Genomic DNA, 15835 nt, shown 5'->3' with positions numbered 1-15835 from the left:
CAGCCATAACAAATTATAAGCAGGCACATGGACTTTCCATCATTAAAGGACTAGTAACAGTAAGATTCCATAATAGCGGATTCCAGTAGAAGATTCAGTTTTCGTTTGTACAGACACGCCTGATTACGAGTTAACAGGTGCAGAAACGTAGTTCGTCTGCTGATTTGAGCGAGCGAGCAATCGCAGGACTACCTTCGTGACGTATGCGCCGTGGCCTGTCTCTCTCGTAGGCCTCGCAGGAGGCTCCGATGAGCAACTGCTGCGCTGATCCCCCTGTCAGTACAGGCTTTCTCCGCATACACATCTGATGAAACGCTCTCGGGAATGAAGCTGGGTGGTAGTGTTGAAATCAGACATGTAAGAGTAAAGACATAAACTGAAACCATGCGTATTCGGTACCGTCGAGCTCCTTACCTTTTATAAAATATTCGTAAAGGTAGGTTCCTTAGCGAGGTGATGCAATATGCAACACAATACGTGATGCGACTCGTGGTGCGACACAGAAGAAACCTGCATCAGGGTAGGGCGCAGGAACGTAGTTGAAACAACTTACCTGCTTCACACTAGGAGGATAGCGACACACCAGTACAATTATTTGCTGTGTCACGCGGGGCAACATAGAGTGCTGAGTTCTCCACAAAACTCTATCGCACAATACCCAGGGACAGAAGTTGCGAATCATCTCATTTGCCTACAAAAATCGTTTTGTGTAGATGAAGTAAAGCTACATCCGCCTCTGTAATCAAATTCTCAGAAAAAAATTTACTTTTTGCGTAAAAATCAAAAACCACTGTTTCGGGATTCGGGTGTGTTCTCTGTTATGGAGCCGTTCTCATTTGATTCTGAGGAAAGTATTCGGTTAAAAATTATTATTTTGGCATCAGATATTGTGACACGACAACTTCATAATGTACTAGTTTTCTTTTCGTAAGTGCCCACCAATCACACCAGTGGCAAATCGCAATCAGTACCTTCATAGCGCGATAACAACGGTGAAGTCACTGATGACAGTGCCACTAAAGCAGAGTTATTAATCACGGTTCACCAAACAAGAGAAAGTAAATATAGCTGAATATCCAGTCACGAACAAATCCCAAGATGAGAAACACAGAAGTAGATATCCTCGGTGTAACAAAGCAGCTTAAATCACTTAATAAAAGCAATTGTATACCAATCAGATCGTATACCAATCAGGTTCCTTTCAGAGTATGCTGATACAATAGCTCCATGTTTAGCAATTATATACAACCGCTCGCTCACAGAAAGATCCGTACCTAAAGACTGGAAAATTCCTCAAATCACACCAATACCCAGAAAGGGAAGTAGGAGCAATCGGCTGAAATACAGGCACGTATCACTAACGTCGATTTGCAGTAGAATTTTCGAACATGTTCTGTGTTCGAACATTATTGACGCATAATCAGCGCGGATTCAGAAAATATCGTTCTTGTGAAACTCAACTACCTCTCTATACTAATGAAGTAATAGTGCTACCAACAGGGGATCTCAAATTCATGCCACATTTTTAGATTTCCAAAAGGGTTTCGGCAGCAAGCTTCTTCTAACTGGATTCGTAATTTCCTGTCAGAAAGGTCACAGTTCGTAGTAATAGACGAAAAGTCATCGAGTAAAACGGAAGTAATATCCGGCGTTCCCCAAGGAAGTGATCCAGGCCCTCTATTGTGCCTGATCTATAATAACGACATAGGAGACAATGTGATTTGCCGTCTTAGATGGTTTGCGGATGATGCTGTCATTTAACGACTTTTAAAGTCATCAGATGATCAAAACGAATTGCAAAATGATTTAGATAAGATATCTGTATGATTCGAAGAGTGGAATTGACCCCGAATAAAGAAAGTGTGAAGTTATTCACATGAGTACGAAAGGAAATCCGCTAAATTTCGATTACGCCATAAGTCACACAAATCTGAAGGCTGTAAATTCAACTAAATAATTAGGGATTACAATTACAAATAATCTAGATTGGAACGATCTCATCGATAATGTTGTGGGTGAGCAAACGAAAGATTGCGACTCATTGGCAGAACACTCAGAAGGTGCAATAGGTCTACTGAAGACACTGCCTACAACACGCTTGTTCGCCCTAATTTGGAGTATTGCTGTGCGGTGTGGGATCGGTAGCAGGTGGAACTGGCGGATTACACCGAAAAATTACACCTCGTTTTGTATTATCGCGAAATATGGGAGACAGAGCCACAGACATGATATGTCAATGGGTGTGGCAACCATTAAAACAGGGGCGTTTTTCGTTGCGACGGGATCTTCTCATAAGATTTCAGTCACCAGTTTTCTCCTTCGCTTGCGAAAACATTCTGTTGGCACTCATCTACATAGGGAGAAATGATCACCGCGATAAAATAAATCAGCGCTCGCACAGAAAAATTTAAGTGCTGGTTCTTCCCGCGCGAGACATTCGAGTGTGGAACGGTAGAGAGACAGATTGAAGGTGATTCATTGAAACCTCTGCCTGGCACTTTATTGTGAATATCAGAGTAATCATGTAGATGTAGATGTAGGTATTGACACATTTCGAAATTAAGTAAAACACAATTAAGAGAAGTTTGCAGTAAAAAATGTAGTCAGTAGCCATTTTACGTTTGGTGCTTTTTAGGCCGTACACTCATGTTCAGAAAAAAAAAACAGAACACCTTGAACAACTAGAGATAGGCCGTACATATTCACAGGATATGTACGTTAGTATGTTCTGCAAAAATGCTAAGCATTTGTGACCTCAATTCAGTACGTGTCGTGTTGCCTAGTAGGCACAGAGTTCGCCATGCGCCCATATAACTTGTTCCTTGCGTGATGGTATCGATGCGTCCTTTGGTATAGCCACCCATGCGGCATTCACCTGGTTCCAAAGTTCAGCTGTGGTGGTTGGCACTGGATCAAAGTACAGCTGTCTTTTCACCATATCCCACACATTTTCGCCTGGCGACAAGTCTGGTGATCTGGAGAGCCAGGGCAAAACTCTGGTATCTTATGACACCGAGTTGACTCGTGTTTGTGCAGTAAAGTGTGATCGTGCATTGTCTTCCTGAAAAATGGCGTTTGGGGTGTGGTGAAGAAAGGATATGGCTACGGGTCACAGGATGTCGTTCACGTATGTCACAGTGGTCACAGTGTCCTGGACACATATCAACTGTAATTTGTAGTTGTACCCAATAGCACCCCACATAATAAAGCCTTGAATTGGTGTTGTATATCTTGTGCGAATGCAGCCACTTTGGTGGCGGTCCCCCTGCCTGCGGCGAAACAAGATGTGGCAATCAATTACAAACAAACACGACCTGGATTCGTCCTAAAATAGTATCTGTTGCCATTCCTGTCCCTAGTGACATCGTTCCATGCGCCATTTCCGCACATTCGTCAAAGGTAGGCAGAGAAGTGGACGACGCGCGCGTAGCCCCTCCCGTAATAAACGGAGACGGACGGTTACTCCGGACTGTGTACAATGTGTTTCTCTGCTCCACTATTGCGCCAGAGCCGAGAAGGATGCAGATCTGTCCCCCAATGCCTTTCGTATGAGGTATCGACTTTTTCAGGGTGGTGGTCTGTGGTGCTACCTGAGTCATCAAGTAGTGTTCTACGGCCTTCAATGAACCATTCTGCTCACACACCCGTTGCACTATCCAAACACTTCGTCCCACATGAGCAGCAGTTTCCCGAATGGATGCTACACATGCCAATAACGCTCCCTCTTTCAACTTACTGATTTGACGGTACGGTTCGCATATACAGGGTGAGTCACCTAACGTTACCGCTGGATATATTTCGTAAACCACATCAAATACTGACGAATGGATTCCACAGACCGAACGTGAGGAGAGGGGCTAGTGTAATTGGTTAATACAAACCATAAAAAAATGCACGGAAGTATGTTTTTAACACAAACCTACGTTTTTTTTAAAATGGAACCCCGTTAGTTTTGTTAGCACATCTGAACATATAAACAAATACGCAATCAGTGCCGTTTCTTGCATTGTAAAATGTTAATTACATCCGGAGATATTTTAACCTAAAGTGGACGCTTGAGTACCACTCCTCCGTTGTTCGATCGTGTGTATCAGAGAGCACCGAATAACGTAGGCGTCCAAAGGGAACGGTGATGGACCTTAGGTACAGAAGAGACTGGAACAGCACATTACGTCCACATGCTAACACCTTTTTATTGGTCTTTTTCACTGACGCACATGTACATTACCATGAGGGGTGAGGTGAATGTACACACGTGATTTCCGTTTTCAATTACGAAGTGGAATAGAGTGTGTCCCACTGGAAAAGCGTCGACGTATGTGGTATCAGCATGATGGTGCACCTGCACATTCCGCAATTAACACTAGGCTGACCCTTGACAGGATGTTCGACGGGCGTTTCATAGGGCGCATAAATTGGCCAGCCCGTTCTCCTGATATTACACCTCTGGACTTCTTTCTGTGGGGTACGTTAAAGGAGAATGTGTACCGTGATGTGCCTGCAACGCCAGAGGATATGAAACAACGTATTGTGGCAGCCTGCGGCGACATTACACCAGATGTACTGCGGCGTGTACGACGTTCATTACGCCAGAGATTGCAATTGTGTGCAGCAAATGATGGCCACCACATTGAACATCTATTGGCCTGTCATGTCGGGACACACTCTATTCCACTCTGTAATTGAAAACGGAAATCACGTGTGTACGTGTACCTCATCCCTCATGGTAATGTGCATGTGCGTCAGTGAAAAAGACCAATAAAAAGGTGTTAGCATGTGGACGTAACGTGCTGTTCCAGTCTCTTCTGTACCTGAGGTCCATCACCGTTCCCTCTGGATGCCTACGTAATTCGGTGTTCTCCGATACACACGATCGAACAGCGGAGGAGTGGTACTCAAGCGTCAACTTTAGGTTACAATATCTCCGGATGTAATTAACATTTTACAATTCAACAAACGGCACTGATTATGTATTTGTTTATATGTTCAGATGTGCTAACAAAACTAACGGGGTTCCATTTAAAAAAACGTAGGTTTGTGTTAAAAAACATACTTCCGTGCCTTTTTTTTTACGGTTTGTATTAACCAATTACACTAGCCCCTCTCCTCACGTTCGGTCTGTGGAATCGATTCGTCAGTATTTGATGTGATTTACGTAATATACCCAGCGGTAATGTTAGGTGACTCACCCTGTATACTTGCGAGGTATGTCGCTGGTCTGCTCAAGTCGCACTGATCCATTGCCTTCGGTTTACAGCGACGAGGGCTGCAGGCACACTTTACTGGTACGTGGTGTTGCTCCACGATATCGATGTTGACCGTGAACTCGCTGCCCGATATGGTTCAAATACTAATCATTTCTGAAGCATATTCTAATGTATGTGTCTTGGGAATATGAACTTCCTATCTTTGGTCGTCCAAGCTGTTCTGTTTTTCTCTGAAAATGAGTGTACAAAACTGCATAAAAAACGCGCCTAACATGTCGAAATTGTATTTAACGCTGCAAACAGCCATATTTATTTCTAGTCTCAACCAGATACGTGACGTATTATTATGTTGTCCGTAACACAGTGACCCAACACATGCAATGCTATTGCTGCCTGCTGTGTTTTGTTGCTTGTTTTTTTTTTTTCACTACTTTGGAAATACGATTGTCACACAGGTACTGCAACGCCTAGTATCGCATATTGTATCACCTCAGTGAGAACAGTGCCTAATCGTTACTTCATCGTCACTACTCAGGCCTGACCACAAACTTGACATTACCAGTGGACTTCAATTGTTTCGTATATGATTTGTTAAAATAAAATAACTGTGTAAAGAACATTCCATTTTCTTGTCTTCCGGACTGCACCGTGACTGTATCTGAATTGAAGAATGTGGCACGTGCACTGCTGTGTTGCGTAGTGGCCCAGTAAAAAAAAAAGTGGGTGAAGGGTGCAAATGCTAGACAACAAAACCAAAGGTTTCGGCTTTGTTCTCCACTCGCTTCTAAGATTTTGTTTCTTCTGACCCTTCACTTCTTTCACCTCTTCCAGCGTTTAGAGGACACCTTGCACTTTTTCTCCACTATCCTTCATAACTTATCAATTAGTATTGATGAATGGGCAGTAATATATGAACTTAGCTGACTTGGTTCCCACTACCTTGCTGTTCCTCATTTTTCATAGCGTTATTGGTTTTCATATTTTTTCTTAAGAAGATTCAACTGTAAATTGCTACTTTTCAGGTAATGCATCAATCACAACAACTCATTTAACATCTATATTCGTTGCCAAATATCGATTACTTCCATACAAGGTGCCTGATTGTTTATGCATTATTTGTTGAAAGAAACAGATACTCAGTAAAGAATACGTACGATTTTCAGTAGCTAATTTTATTTTAACTTTGTATTAAAATCTTCTAAAAAATTGTAGTGTCCGCTTGTATCTGCTAATCCTCATTTATTGCAGACTCAAGGCACAACCGGATTCATGATAATGAATCGTATAGTCAGGTTAAAAATTATGTTGGATTATATTAAGCCATTAAACCAGTACGATGTCTCAAAATTCTAAATGGCACGTATCCTTCCATCATTAAATGCAATTGATGTCGAAAGGTCCATCAATAATCTCAGATAATTACGAGTCATTATTGACTGACATTCTAATTTAGACCAGTGTTGGAGTCTTCAATGTACTTAGAAAAAGACCGATCTCAGCTGCGATGAAGAAATGCTAGAATAGCGTGCAGACGCAGACGCTATTAAGTCATAGCGGACTCTATAACTTTTTAGATTTGATCACAAAATATTTTTAAAAAATAATTAATTATGCATAGAGTAATATGCAGTTGCCCACATAGGACTCTTATATGGTTTACAGTGGCCTATGAGATACCGTAACACTACAATTCGTTTGGAAACCCGACAGTTTTTTATCAACTTTTGAAATACGTTGCTTCTTGAATCACTTCAGTATGAACTCATGCACTTGAACAACATTTTTAAACCGAATTTAGGCTTCATCCAGTATTTTTATCGGGATACGATCTCTATTCTTCCGAAGTTTAACAGTGTAGGACTCTCCTTACGTGCTCCCTTGCACGATCGCCTTAGGTATTCTGGTGGCAACTAGAGAACATGGGTGGAGGTTAAGTCACAAAATCTGTTTCTCAACATCCCTTTCTAATCTGTAATGTTGAAAACCATACAACGTGTTATGGAGGAGTTGAAGAGAGGGCCTGAAACATTTAATTTCGCCAAAATACGGACCTAATCTTTATACATGTATGTAGTGGACTACACGTCCTCTGCCTAAATGCTGGTTAGCAATGTATAAGGACACAATTTGAGGCCGAAAAGCCTCTTCACAAGTAGCCCATGACAAATAGTTCATTAGTTGTACGAGTGTTCTCATTCTTTTGTGTTGAGGTAATGTTCGTTTCCAGCTTACCAGCGAATGAAAAGACAAACAGAGGACAAAATGCTGTAATTATTTATCAGTTATGAATTGCGCAACTGGATAAACATTTGAAAAAGCAGAAGCATATTTCGTTTGACAGAAAGGTTTTCTGTTTCCTTACGTTTGGTGTTCTTTTACCTGGACGCCAAAATCAGTATAATGAAGCTTATTATAGTGAATTACTTGCATGATATATTTTGGTGGCTAAGTTGTACAGGCCGGCTCTTAATTACCTAAGAGCTGAAATACGCCTATAGATTTCATAAGCAAAACAAAAACAGAAGTGTTTTACGATAAATGAACGAGAATCCATGATAATCGGGAAAGAGGAAATGAACTGAAGCCATCGTACAAATTAGAGTCGAAACCCTTGACCTTTTTATCTGCAAATATTTTAAGTCTTACTAGCGGGTACGCAGACAATTTTGCAAACAAACAAAGCAGGACAATATTTAGTGTTACTGGTCAACATCTCAGAGCTCGCAAACGAAAATGCAGTTATCCACTGACCACCACGTTCGTACAGTTATAGCTGAAGCTTAGCACACATTTATAACACAAATAAATCACCAAACAAAGCCCAGACACGTGACCCATCTTGTGGTTAGGTTGCACAGCTTAAATTCCTCGCGAGAAAATTAGTCAAATTTGTGGAAACCAAGAGTATTAATTTGCTGTTTCGTTTTAGAGCCCTTAGCGGCGTAAAGAGTGGTACGTCACGTAGATATAATTTTTACAGACAAGTACCACAGTTATGTCAGTTCCAGTACTTGCAATTTTTATATGGTTTCAAATTCGATTTGAAGAAGTTGTTCCACATTGAGGAGACAAAGAATCTGGTACACTTTCCTAATATCGTGGGCTCTCGCGAGCACGCAAGTGCCGCAACACGACGTGTCATGGGCTCAGCTAATGTCTGAAGTAGTGCTGGAGGGAACTGGCACCATGAATCCATGCAGGGCTATCCATAGATCCGTAAGAATACGAGGGTGTGGAGATCTCTTCTGAACTGGACGTTGCAAGGCATCCCAGGTATACTCAATAATGTCATGTCTGGAGAGTTTGATGGTAAGCGGAAGTGCTTCTGTAGCCACTCTGTAGCAATTCTGGACGCGTGAGGTGTCACATTGTCCTGCTGGAATTGCCCAAGTCCTTCGGAATGCACAATGGACATTAATGGATGCTGGTGATCAGACAGAATACTAACGTACGTGTCACTTGTGAGAGTCGTATGTAGATGTATCAGGGGTCCCACATCACGCCAACTGCACACGCCCCACGGCTTTACAGAGCCTCCACCAACTTGAACAGTCTCCTGCTTACATGCAGGGTTCTAGGATTCATGAGGTTGTCTCCATACCCGTACACGTCCACCGCTGTGTACAACTTGAAACAAGACTCGACTGACCAGGCAACATGTTTCCAATCATCAACATTCCAGTGTCGACGTTGACGGGCCCAGGTGAGGCGTAAAGCTTTGTGTCGTGCAGTCATCAAGGGCACACGAGTAGGCCTTCGGCTCCGAAAGCCCATATCTATGATGATTCTATGAAAGGTTCGCATGCTGACACTCGTTGATGGCCGAGCATTGAAACCTGCAGCAATCTGCGCAAGGGTTGCACATCTGTCACGTTGAACTATTGTCTTCAGTCGTCGTTGGTCCCGTTCTTGCAGAATCTTTTTCTGTTCACGGTGATGTGGGAAATTTGATATTTTACCGGATTCCTCAAATTCACGGTACACCCGTGAAATGGTCGTACGGGAAAATCCCCACTTCATCGCTACCTCGGAGATGCTGTGTCCCATCTCTCGTGCGCTGACTTTAACATCACGTTCAGACTCACCTAAATCTTAATAACCTGCCATTGTAGCAGCAGTAACCGATCTAACAACTGCGGCAGACGCTTGTTGCATTATATAGGCGTTGTCGACTCAAGCACCGTGTTCTGCCTGTTTACATACCTCTGTATTTGAATACGCATGGCAGTACCAGATTCTTTGGAGCTTTAGTGTATTTGACGAGAGAATTTTCCTCGTAAATGTGTCCATCTGTCTCTACGTGTAACTGTTTCAGATTTTCTAATGAAGACACCTATAGTCAGTGTCGAAACAAGGTGAAGTTAAATACTGTTGCAACCGGTTGGTTGTATTATACAACTCATATTAACAACTTAATTTAACCTTTCTACTAGCTCCCAGCCTAACCACAATCCCAGTCACATATCTTATGGTGAGATTAGTTGACGTAGTCATGTGCTCTGAGCTGTGACTGGCTGACAAAGACAAACCGAGCAGCCGTCTTGTAAGTCTCAGTGTTTGCGAACATGACATGCCGTGTATGGTAGGTTTCACGGTTCCAGTGATGCATTGCAACATAGGTCTATCAAAATAAGTCATTTTTGGTACAGTTTGAGGTGCTACGGTTTTAGAAAATTTTGTCCTATAAATCCTGTAGCTTTATTGTTATGTGTTCGCTGCAACCCTGCATCAGTAGAACGGAAACCTCGATGTTAGTACAGAACGTTGCATGGTACAGTGCGGTTGGCAGGAAAACCTACAGTATGGGCAAACTACAGTTGGCCCAGAAAATACTTCATGCACCTTAAGGGGTTTAGGACGTCAAACGGGCCGACTTTTTTTCTACTGTCTATACTTTTACAAATAAATTCATAAAACTTTGTCAGCATGACCAGGAAGGATTCAGGATTCACACCCACAGCAGTGGAAGTGCAAAAACATAACAAAATAATTTTTTTTAGATATGAAATTTCATCATTTTTTCACTTACTGTTGGCTGCATTTGTTGCTATAGGTACATTTTTCTTCACAAGTAAGAGAGATTCTTTGATGAATTTTGCACAGCATACAAACTATACTTACAGGTGTATGAAACTCTAGAATTTTCCAAATCTGTTAAAAACTGTGGTAAAAATTGAGAAAATTAACTACAAAATTTGATTTTTTTCTAAACATAAAGTTTAATACGTAACAGCTCATTCATTTTTTCATACATTAAATAGATTCTAGAGTTTCAGACACCTGTAAGTATGGTTTGTATGCTGTGCAAAATTCATCAAATGGTTCAAATGGCTCTGAACACTATGCGACTTAAATTCTGAGGTCATCAGTCGCCTAGAACTTAGAACTAATTAAACCAAACTAACCTAAGGACGTCACACACATCCTTGCCCGAGGAAGGATTCGAACCTGCGACCGTAGCGGTCGCTCGGCTCCAGACTGTAGCGCCTAGAACCGCACGGCCACTCCGGCCGGCAAAATTCATCGAACAGAGTCTCTTACTTATGAAGAAAAGTGTACCTATAGCGACAAATGCAACCAATAGTAAGTGAAAAATGATGAAATTTCACATGTGAAAAAAAAAATTTTGTTATGTTTTTGGACTTCCGCTGCTACGATTGTCAATCCTGAATCATTCCTGGTCATGCTGACAAAGTTTTATGAATTTACTTGTAAAAGTATAGAGAGTGGAAATTAAAATGTCCTGTGGTGCCTCTCCTGCTCCAAGTCGGCGCATTTGACGTCCTACCCCCCTTAAGACAGGCAACCATGCCCACATAGTTCACCATGGGCGCGGGTGATGTAAGAATGGTTGCGTGCCTACAGGTGAGTCAGTTTTATTTGGCCCACGCTGTGTATTGAGAGGCAGGGAGGTGACGTCAGCAGCTGTGAGCACTTACCGTGAGCACGACGATGACGACGGCGCAGGCGAGCGTCCCTGCGGCGATGTAGACGTTGTGCAGGTGGTCCAGGTGGATGGAGATGGGCATCTGCAGGTCCAGCTGGCCGTCGCGGCCAGTCGCCCGCGGCATGGCGCTCGGCATCGCCTCCAGCACGAACTCCTCTGTGGGCACACCACGCCACATACGCTCGTATTAATAAAAGTAACCTCGAGACTAAAAAGGTCAGTCTATAATATAACTTACACAGCTTTATATTTGCTTTGTCGAATGTTGGATATGTAACGTGACCAGATGACGTACTATTACGCAAGTTCAGAGGTTGAGTCCATCTGTCAGTAGCACCTGCTCATCCCCCTACCCCAGCCAAGTGTTCACGTCGGTGTCACTCCGTGCCTACGTGCCCATCTCAATCGTGTGGGGCTCAGAGTTCGACTCTTGCGTCTGGCAGGCAGGAATTTCTGCAGTGCGTTAGACTATTCTGTGTCGGCACTAAGGTATGGCTTGCTACTTTATTTACCGGTTTTCCACGGTCTCCCGTGGTTTATGGTAAAGTCCGGTACAACAAACACCTGCTGTTGTTATTGCTTTTCCGTCTTGAGCTTACTCCAGTTTAGATTAGGAGAATTACAATAGACGCGTTCCGCTTTTATTCAAAAAGCTTTTTCCATGGTTATTCTGCAAACTGGATACATACGTGTGTAGTTTTTTTCTTTGTTTTAGTTTAAAAACAGCGTTTTGTTTATAAAGCTTGTGTGCAAGCTACTTATACATTCTCCAAATCACTGCTTCTTCCCTCCTTCTTGCTAGCAGCGGTTGATGTCAAAAGACTTCGATCCACGTCTGCATTTGGAAGTTTTTGCCCTTCAACAGAATTTCTTGCACTCTATTATTTACACTTCACTTTTGTACAATTGAACTGAAGCTGTGTTTGATTCTCACTCTACACAGTAACAGTGTTTACGCCCGAATATTTTAGTTCACGTTGTGTGTGTTGCCAACATGTGAAACTAATTTTTTTTTTCCATGGGTATTTGTGTATGTGTGAGATGGTGTAAATTAGTGAAAATATCTTGTATGTTAAGTAGAGATATCAGAGGAGATGGAAGAGTTGATTGCAAGGCTTTTTCTTGGAGGTGGTCGGGGGGGGGGGGGGGGTGTCGGTGGGTCAGGAACGGGCATGGGTCGTCATTATAGGATAGAATCTGGGAGGTGTGTTTTTAATGCTATATTATGTTGGTCAATTAGTTTAAGGAATGTGTGGTTTGCCAAGCTGGTATGATCATTTATGAGTTGTTTCTTTTCTGCTGTGGTTTTTTTGAATGTGGTAGTTTCCTGTTTCCTTGTGAGGTGAAGAGGTCTAATGATTTCGATGCCTGTGTCTCTTTAAATTCCCCGACCTCTTACTACAACGTTAAATATACACATATTATCACACAATCCATATACCACTGCCAACTCCTCCAAGATTCGTCCTATAATCACAAATACTGCAAAATGGCAAAAACTCCCAAGTGCTTATGTGAATCGATACTTTCGACGTCAACCGCTGCTAGGAAGAAGGAGGGAAGAAACAGTGATTTGGAGAATGTATAAAGAAACACCGAAAGTAACTTGCACACCAACTTTGTAAAGAAAACGCTGTTTTTAAACTAAAACAACCGAAAATTTACAAACGTGTGTGTCCAGTTTGCAGAATATCCACTGAAGAAGCTTTATGAATAAAAGCGAAACGCATCTGGCGTAATTCTCTTCAGTTAAACTGCAGTAAGCTCAGGACCGAAAACCAGTAATAACTGATTTTAACAGCTGCTGCGGAAAATGGCCATGCTGTAAACAAAAGGAAAGAAACGTAAAATAAGAACAGCTTTTGCTCGTTGTAATAAGACAATAATTTTGTGAATTCTGGTCTTACAACAGATCACATTTACAGTAGGCGTACGAAAATTGTAACGTTTACTCAAGCAAGCGATTCATAGGACTGCCCCCTACCGGTGTGGGTTCGATCGACAAGCCCAACCGCTGCACATGCGACGAGGTAAGTCACCGGGTCACATCACATGTTCAAAATTTGTCATTCACTTTTGGGGTACTTTCAGACGTTGTGGATCCATGTGCATTTTATTAAATTTCTCGTCTCAGCGTCATCTACATCGAATTGGAGGTTTTTAAACGTTAATGGGAATCACTCTTGCATAGACACAAACATCCCCTATCAATGTCAGCATCTGATGTTAAAAAAACCTATGTATAGAGACGTAGCTAGCAGAAACTTGATTGCTGAATGGGTCCGTGCAAGAACTCAAAACCAGAACAAGAATTTTAATAACTGCATGTCGGAAAACTTGCCTAAACAGTATTTATAGGCCATAGAGCTCTATAACCTGGTGTAATGGATTCGGTGTTGAGCTTCAGAGATTTGCTAGACAGCAAACTGAATATTTCAGTTATATGGAGCGACAATGAAGACTACGCTTTTGTTAACTGACCAGCTGACGGTGCGGGATGCTGAGAAAAGTACTCTGCGAAGGGTAAAAGAGGCCAGAGTTCAAAATAAGACCTCCTAACGGAAGGTGGAGTATACAGAAATCCGCAACGATGACATTATAGACGTGGAGACTTTTAAATTTGAATGTATGTTGAACAGATCGTATCAAAAGTTTTAAATACAGTTCCCCAAAAATAAGAAATCTTAAACCTTAGACACAATTATCTCTGAAACTAAAACATGTATACGAATCTCACCCTTTGAAACTAGCTATAGAAATTGCGTTAGTTTCATCAAAATGTATTAGATTTATGGTAATCGAATGGGAGATATAACAAGTATTTCGGGGTTATTTCTTTTTAAATTTGAATTTCTTAGGTTACAAACCCTTCTTTGATTTCCTACTATGATGACTATGCTACGGTCACATAACTAATGAATTTTAAAGAAGATATGACAACTTTTGCACGTTTTAGCTTTGGTTTGATTTGAACAAGCAGTTTTTGAGAGATGTGTGCTAAAGTTAGTATGGTCTACCGTACGAAATATGCCCAAGACTGTTTCGCATTTGAATCAGATTCCTGTGTTAGAAGTAACGAACTAATAAAACATCGTGCTTGATGTTAAGGTCCTGTTGCATGAAGAGTGAAAATGTAGTAAGTGATAAACTCCTTCTTTTCGTTATCATGTGACGTTATCAGCGAGAAAAGTGTTTATATTACGTGTAACTGCTCGAGATTGTCAAATACTGTATGATATTATATGAATACGTTTATATTAGATTGATGCACAAGTTCGTAGAGTTTTTGTTTTGCATGTTGGTATTCTGGTTGCTATGGCTCTATTTATCGATCGTTATTTTTTATACGTAGTTAACCGTTGCTGTTTGAGTTTGTACATTGCCATTTTGCCATATAGATAGAATAAGTGGAGCTGTGGATGCTAGAAAATGGAGTGCCAAGCAAAATAATTGGAACATTACCGACGTATTCTTCTGTTTGAGGTCAACTGAAGCTTTGTGCAGTGGAGACAGCCATGTATGGGAATAATGCCATTGGACAGAGCACGGTAATAAAATGTTTTAATCGTTTCAAGGAGGATCGTTTCAACATTAGTGACTCTCTACGTTCAGGAAGACCACCGTGGTTTGAAGAAGCTCTCTTAAACGGTTTAAACCACAATGATCCATGTCAGTGTGCTCGAGAACTGCCGAATGTAATGACCTGTGACCACACCACCATCGTGGCACATCTGTATGCGTTTGAGGAGGATTCTAAAATCGGGTGTGTGGGTACCGCAAGCACCGCATGTAGTGGCCGCGCGATTTGATGCGTCATGTCACGGACTGCGAGGCCCCTCCCGCCGGAGGTTCGAGTCCTCCTCCGGCCATGGCTGTGTGTGTGTTGATCTTAGCATAAGTTAGTTTAAGTTAGTTTAACTGGTGTGTAAGTCTAGGGACCGATTAACTAAGCAGTTTGATCCCTTAGGAATTCACGGCCATTTGAACATTTGGTACCGCACGCTCTAAACCAAAAATCACAAAAATCTACTGGTGGCCATATTTGCACATTGCTTGCTTATCATCAATTGATTCGGGAGTAACACCGACCATTCCTATCCCATATCAACACTAGCGACTAGAAATTTTGTCTTTATGCTGAAATAAAGGAAAGAGAGGAACGACTGAGCCCAAACAAAGCAGCAGTTCCCCGTAAAATGACCTCTGCGTGTCAGAAAAACAGAACGTTTGCGTCTGGTGGAATAGAGGCGTTGTGGTGTACTGCGAATTGCTTCCCCGAGATCTAATCATCACTGCCGGGATTTATTGTCAACAACTGTGACGTCTTGCAGACTCAGTCCAGGAACAACGACCAGAAAGACTGCGTGAAGTGATGCTACTCCACGATAAGGCCAGCACGCATTCTGCCAGACTGACACAAAACTATGCAGTAGTCGGCTCGAGAAGTCATTCCGCACTCGCCTTATGCGCCTGATCCTGCGCTCTCAGATTTTCACCTTCTCCGCTCTCTATCGAGCAACCTTCAAGGAACTTCCTTTCCGGATGAAAATGCGCTCCGAGTAAGGCTCGTCGAGTTCTTCGCTTCAGAACTACGTGATTTCCACACTCACGGAATCTAAAAGTTACCCCATCGTTGTCACATTGTTGTAAATAGTGAAGGAGAATATATTACTGATCACTA

The 15835-nt window shown here is 42.1% G+C and overlaps 1 protein-coding gene across 1 annotated transcript in view; it reads right to left on the bottom strand.

Annotated features, from left to right (window-relative positions):
• The window catches only part of LOC124597293 (delta and Notch-like epidermal growth factor-related receptor), a 576119-nt gene that overhangs the window by 21305 nt on the left and 538979 nt on the right, over positions 1-15835 (bottom strand). Inside the window, exon 11 of the mRNA XM_047135929.1 lies at positions 11147-11310. Coding sequence (XP_046991885.1) covers positions 11147-11310 — 164 coding nt within the window. The remainder of the gene's footprint in view (positions 1-11146; positions 11311-15835) is intronic.

Source organism: Schistocerca americana, chromosome 1 (assembly GCF_021461395.2).
Source record: "Schistocerca americana isolate TAMUIC-IGC-003095 chromosome 1, iqSchAmer2.1, whole genome shotgun sequence".
In the NCBI taxonomy this organism is placed as follows: Eukaryota; Metazoa; Arthropoda; class Insecta; order Orthoptera; family Acrididae; genus Schistocerca; species Schistocerca americana.
This window is presented reverse-complemented; position numbering and strand designations above follow the sequence as displayed.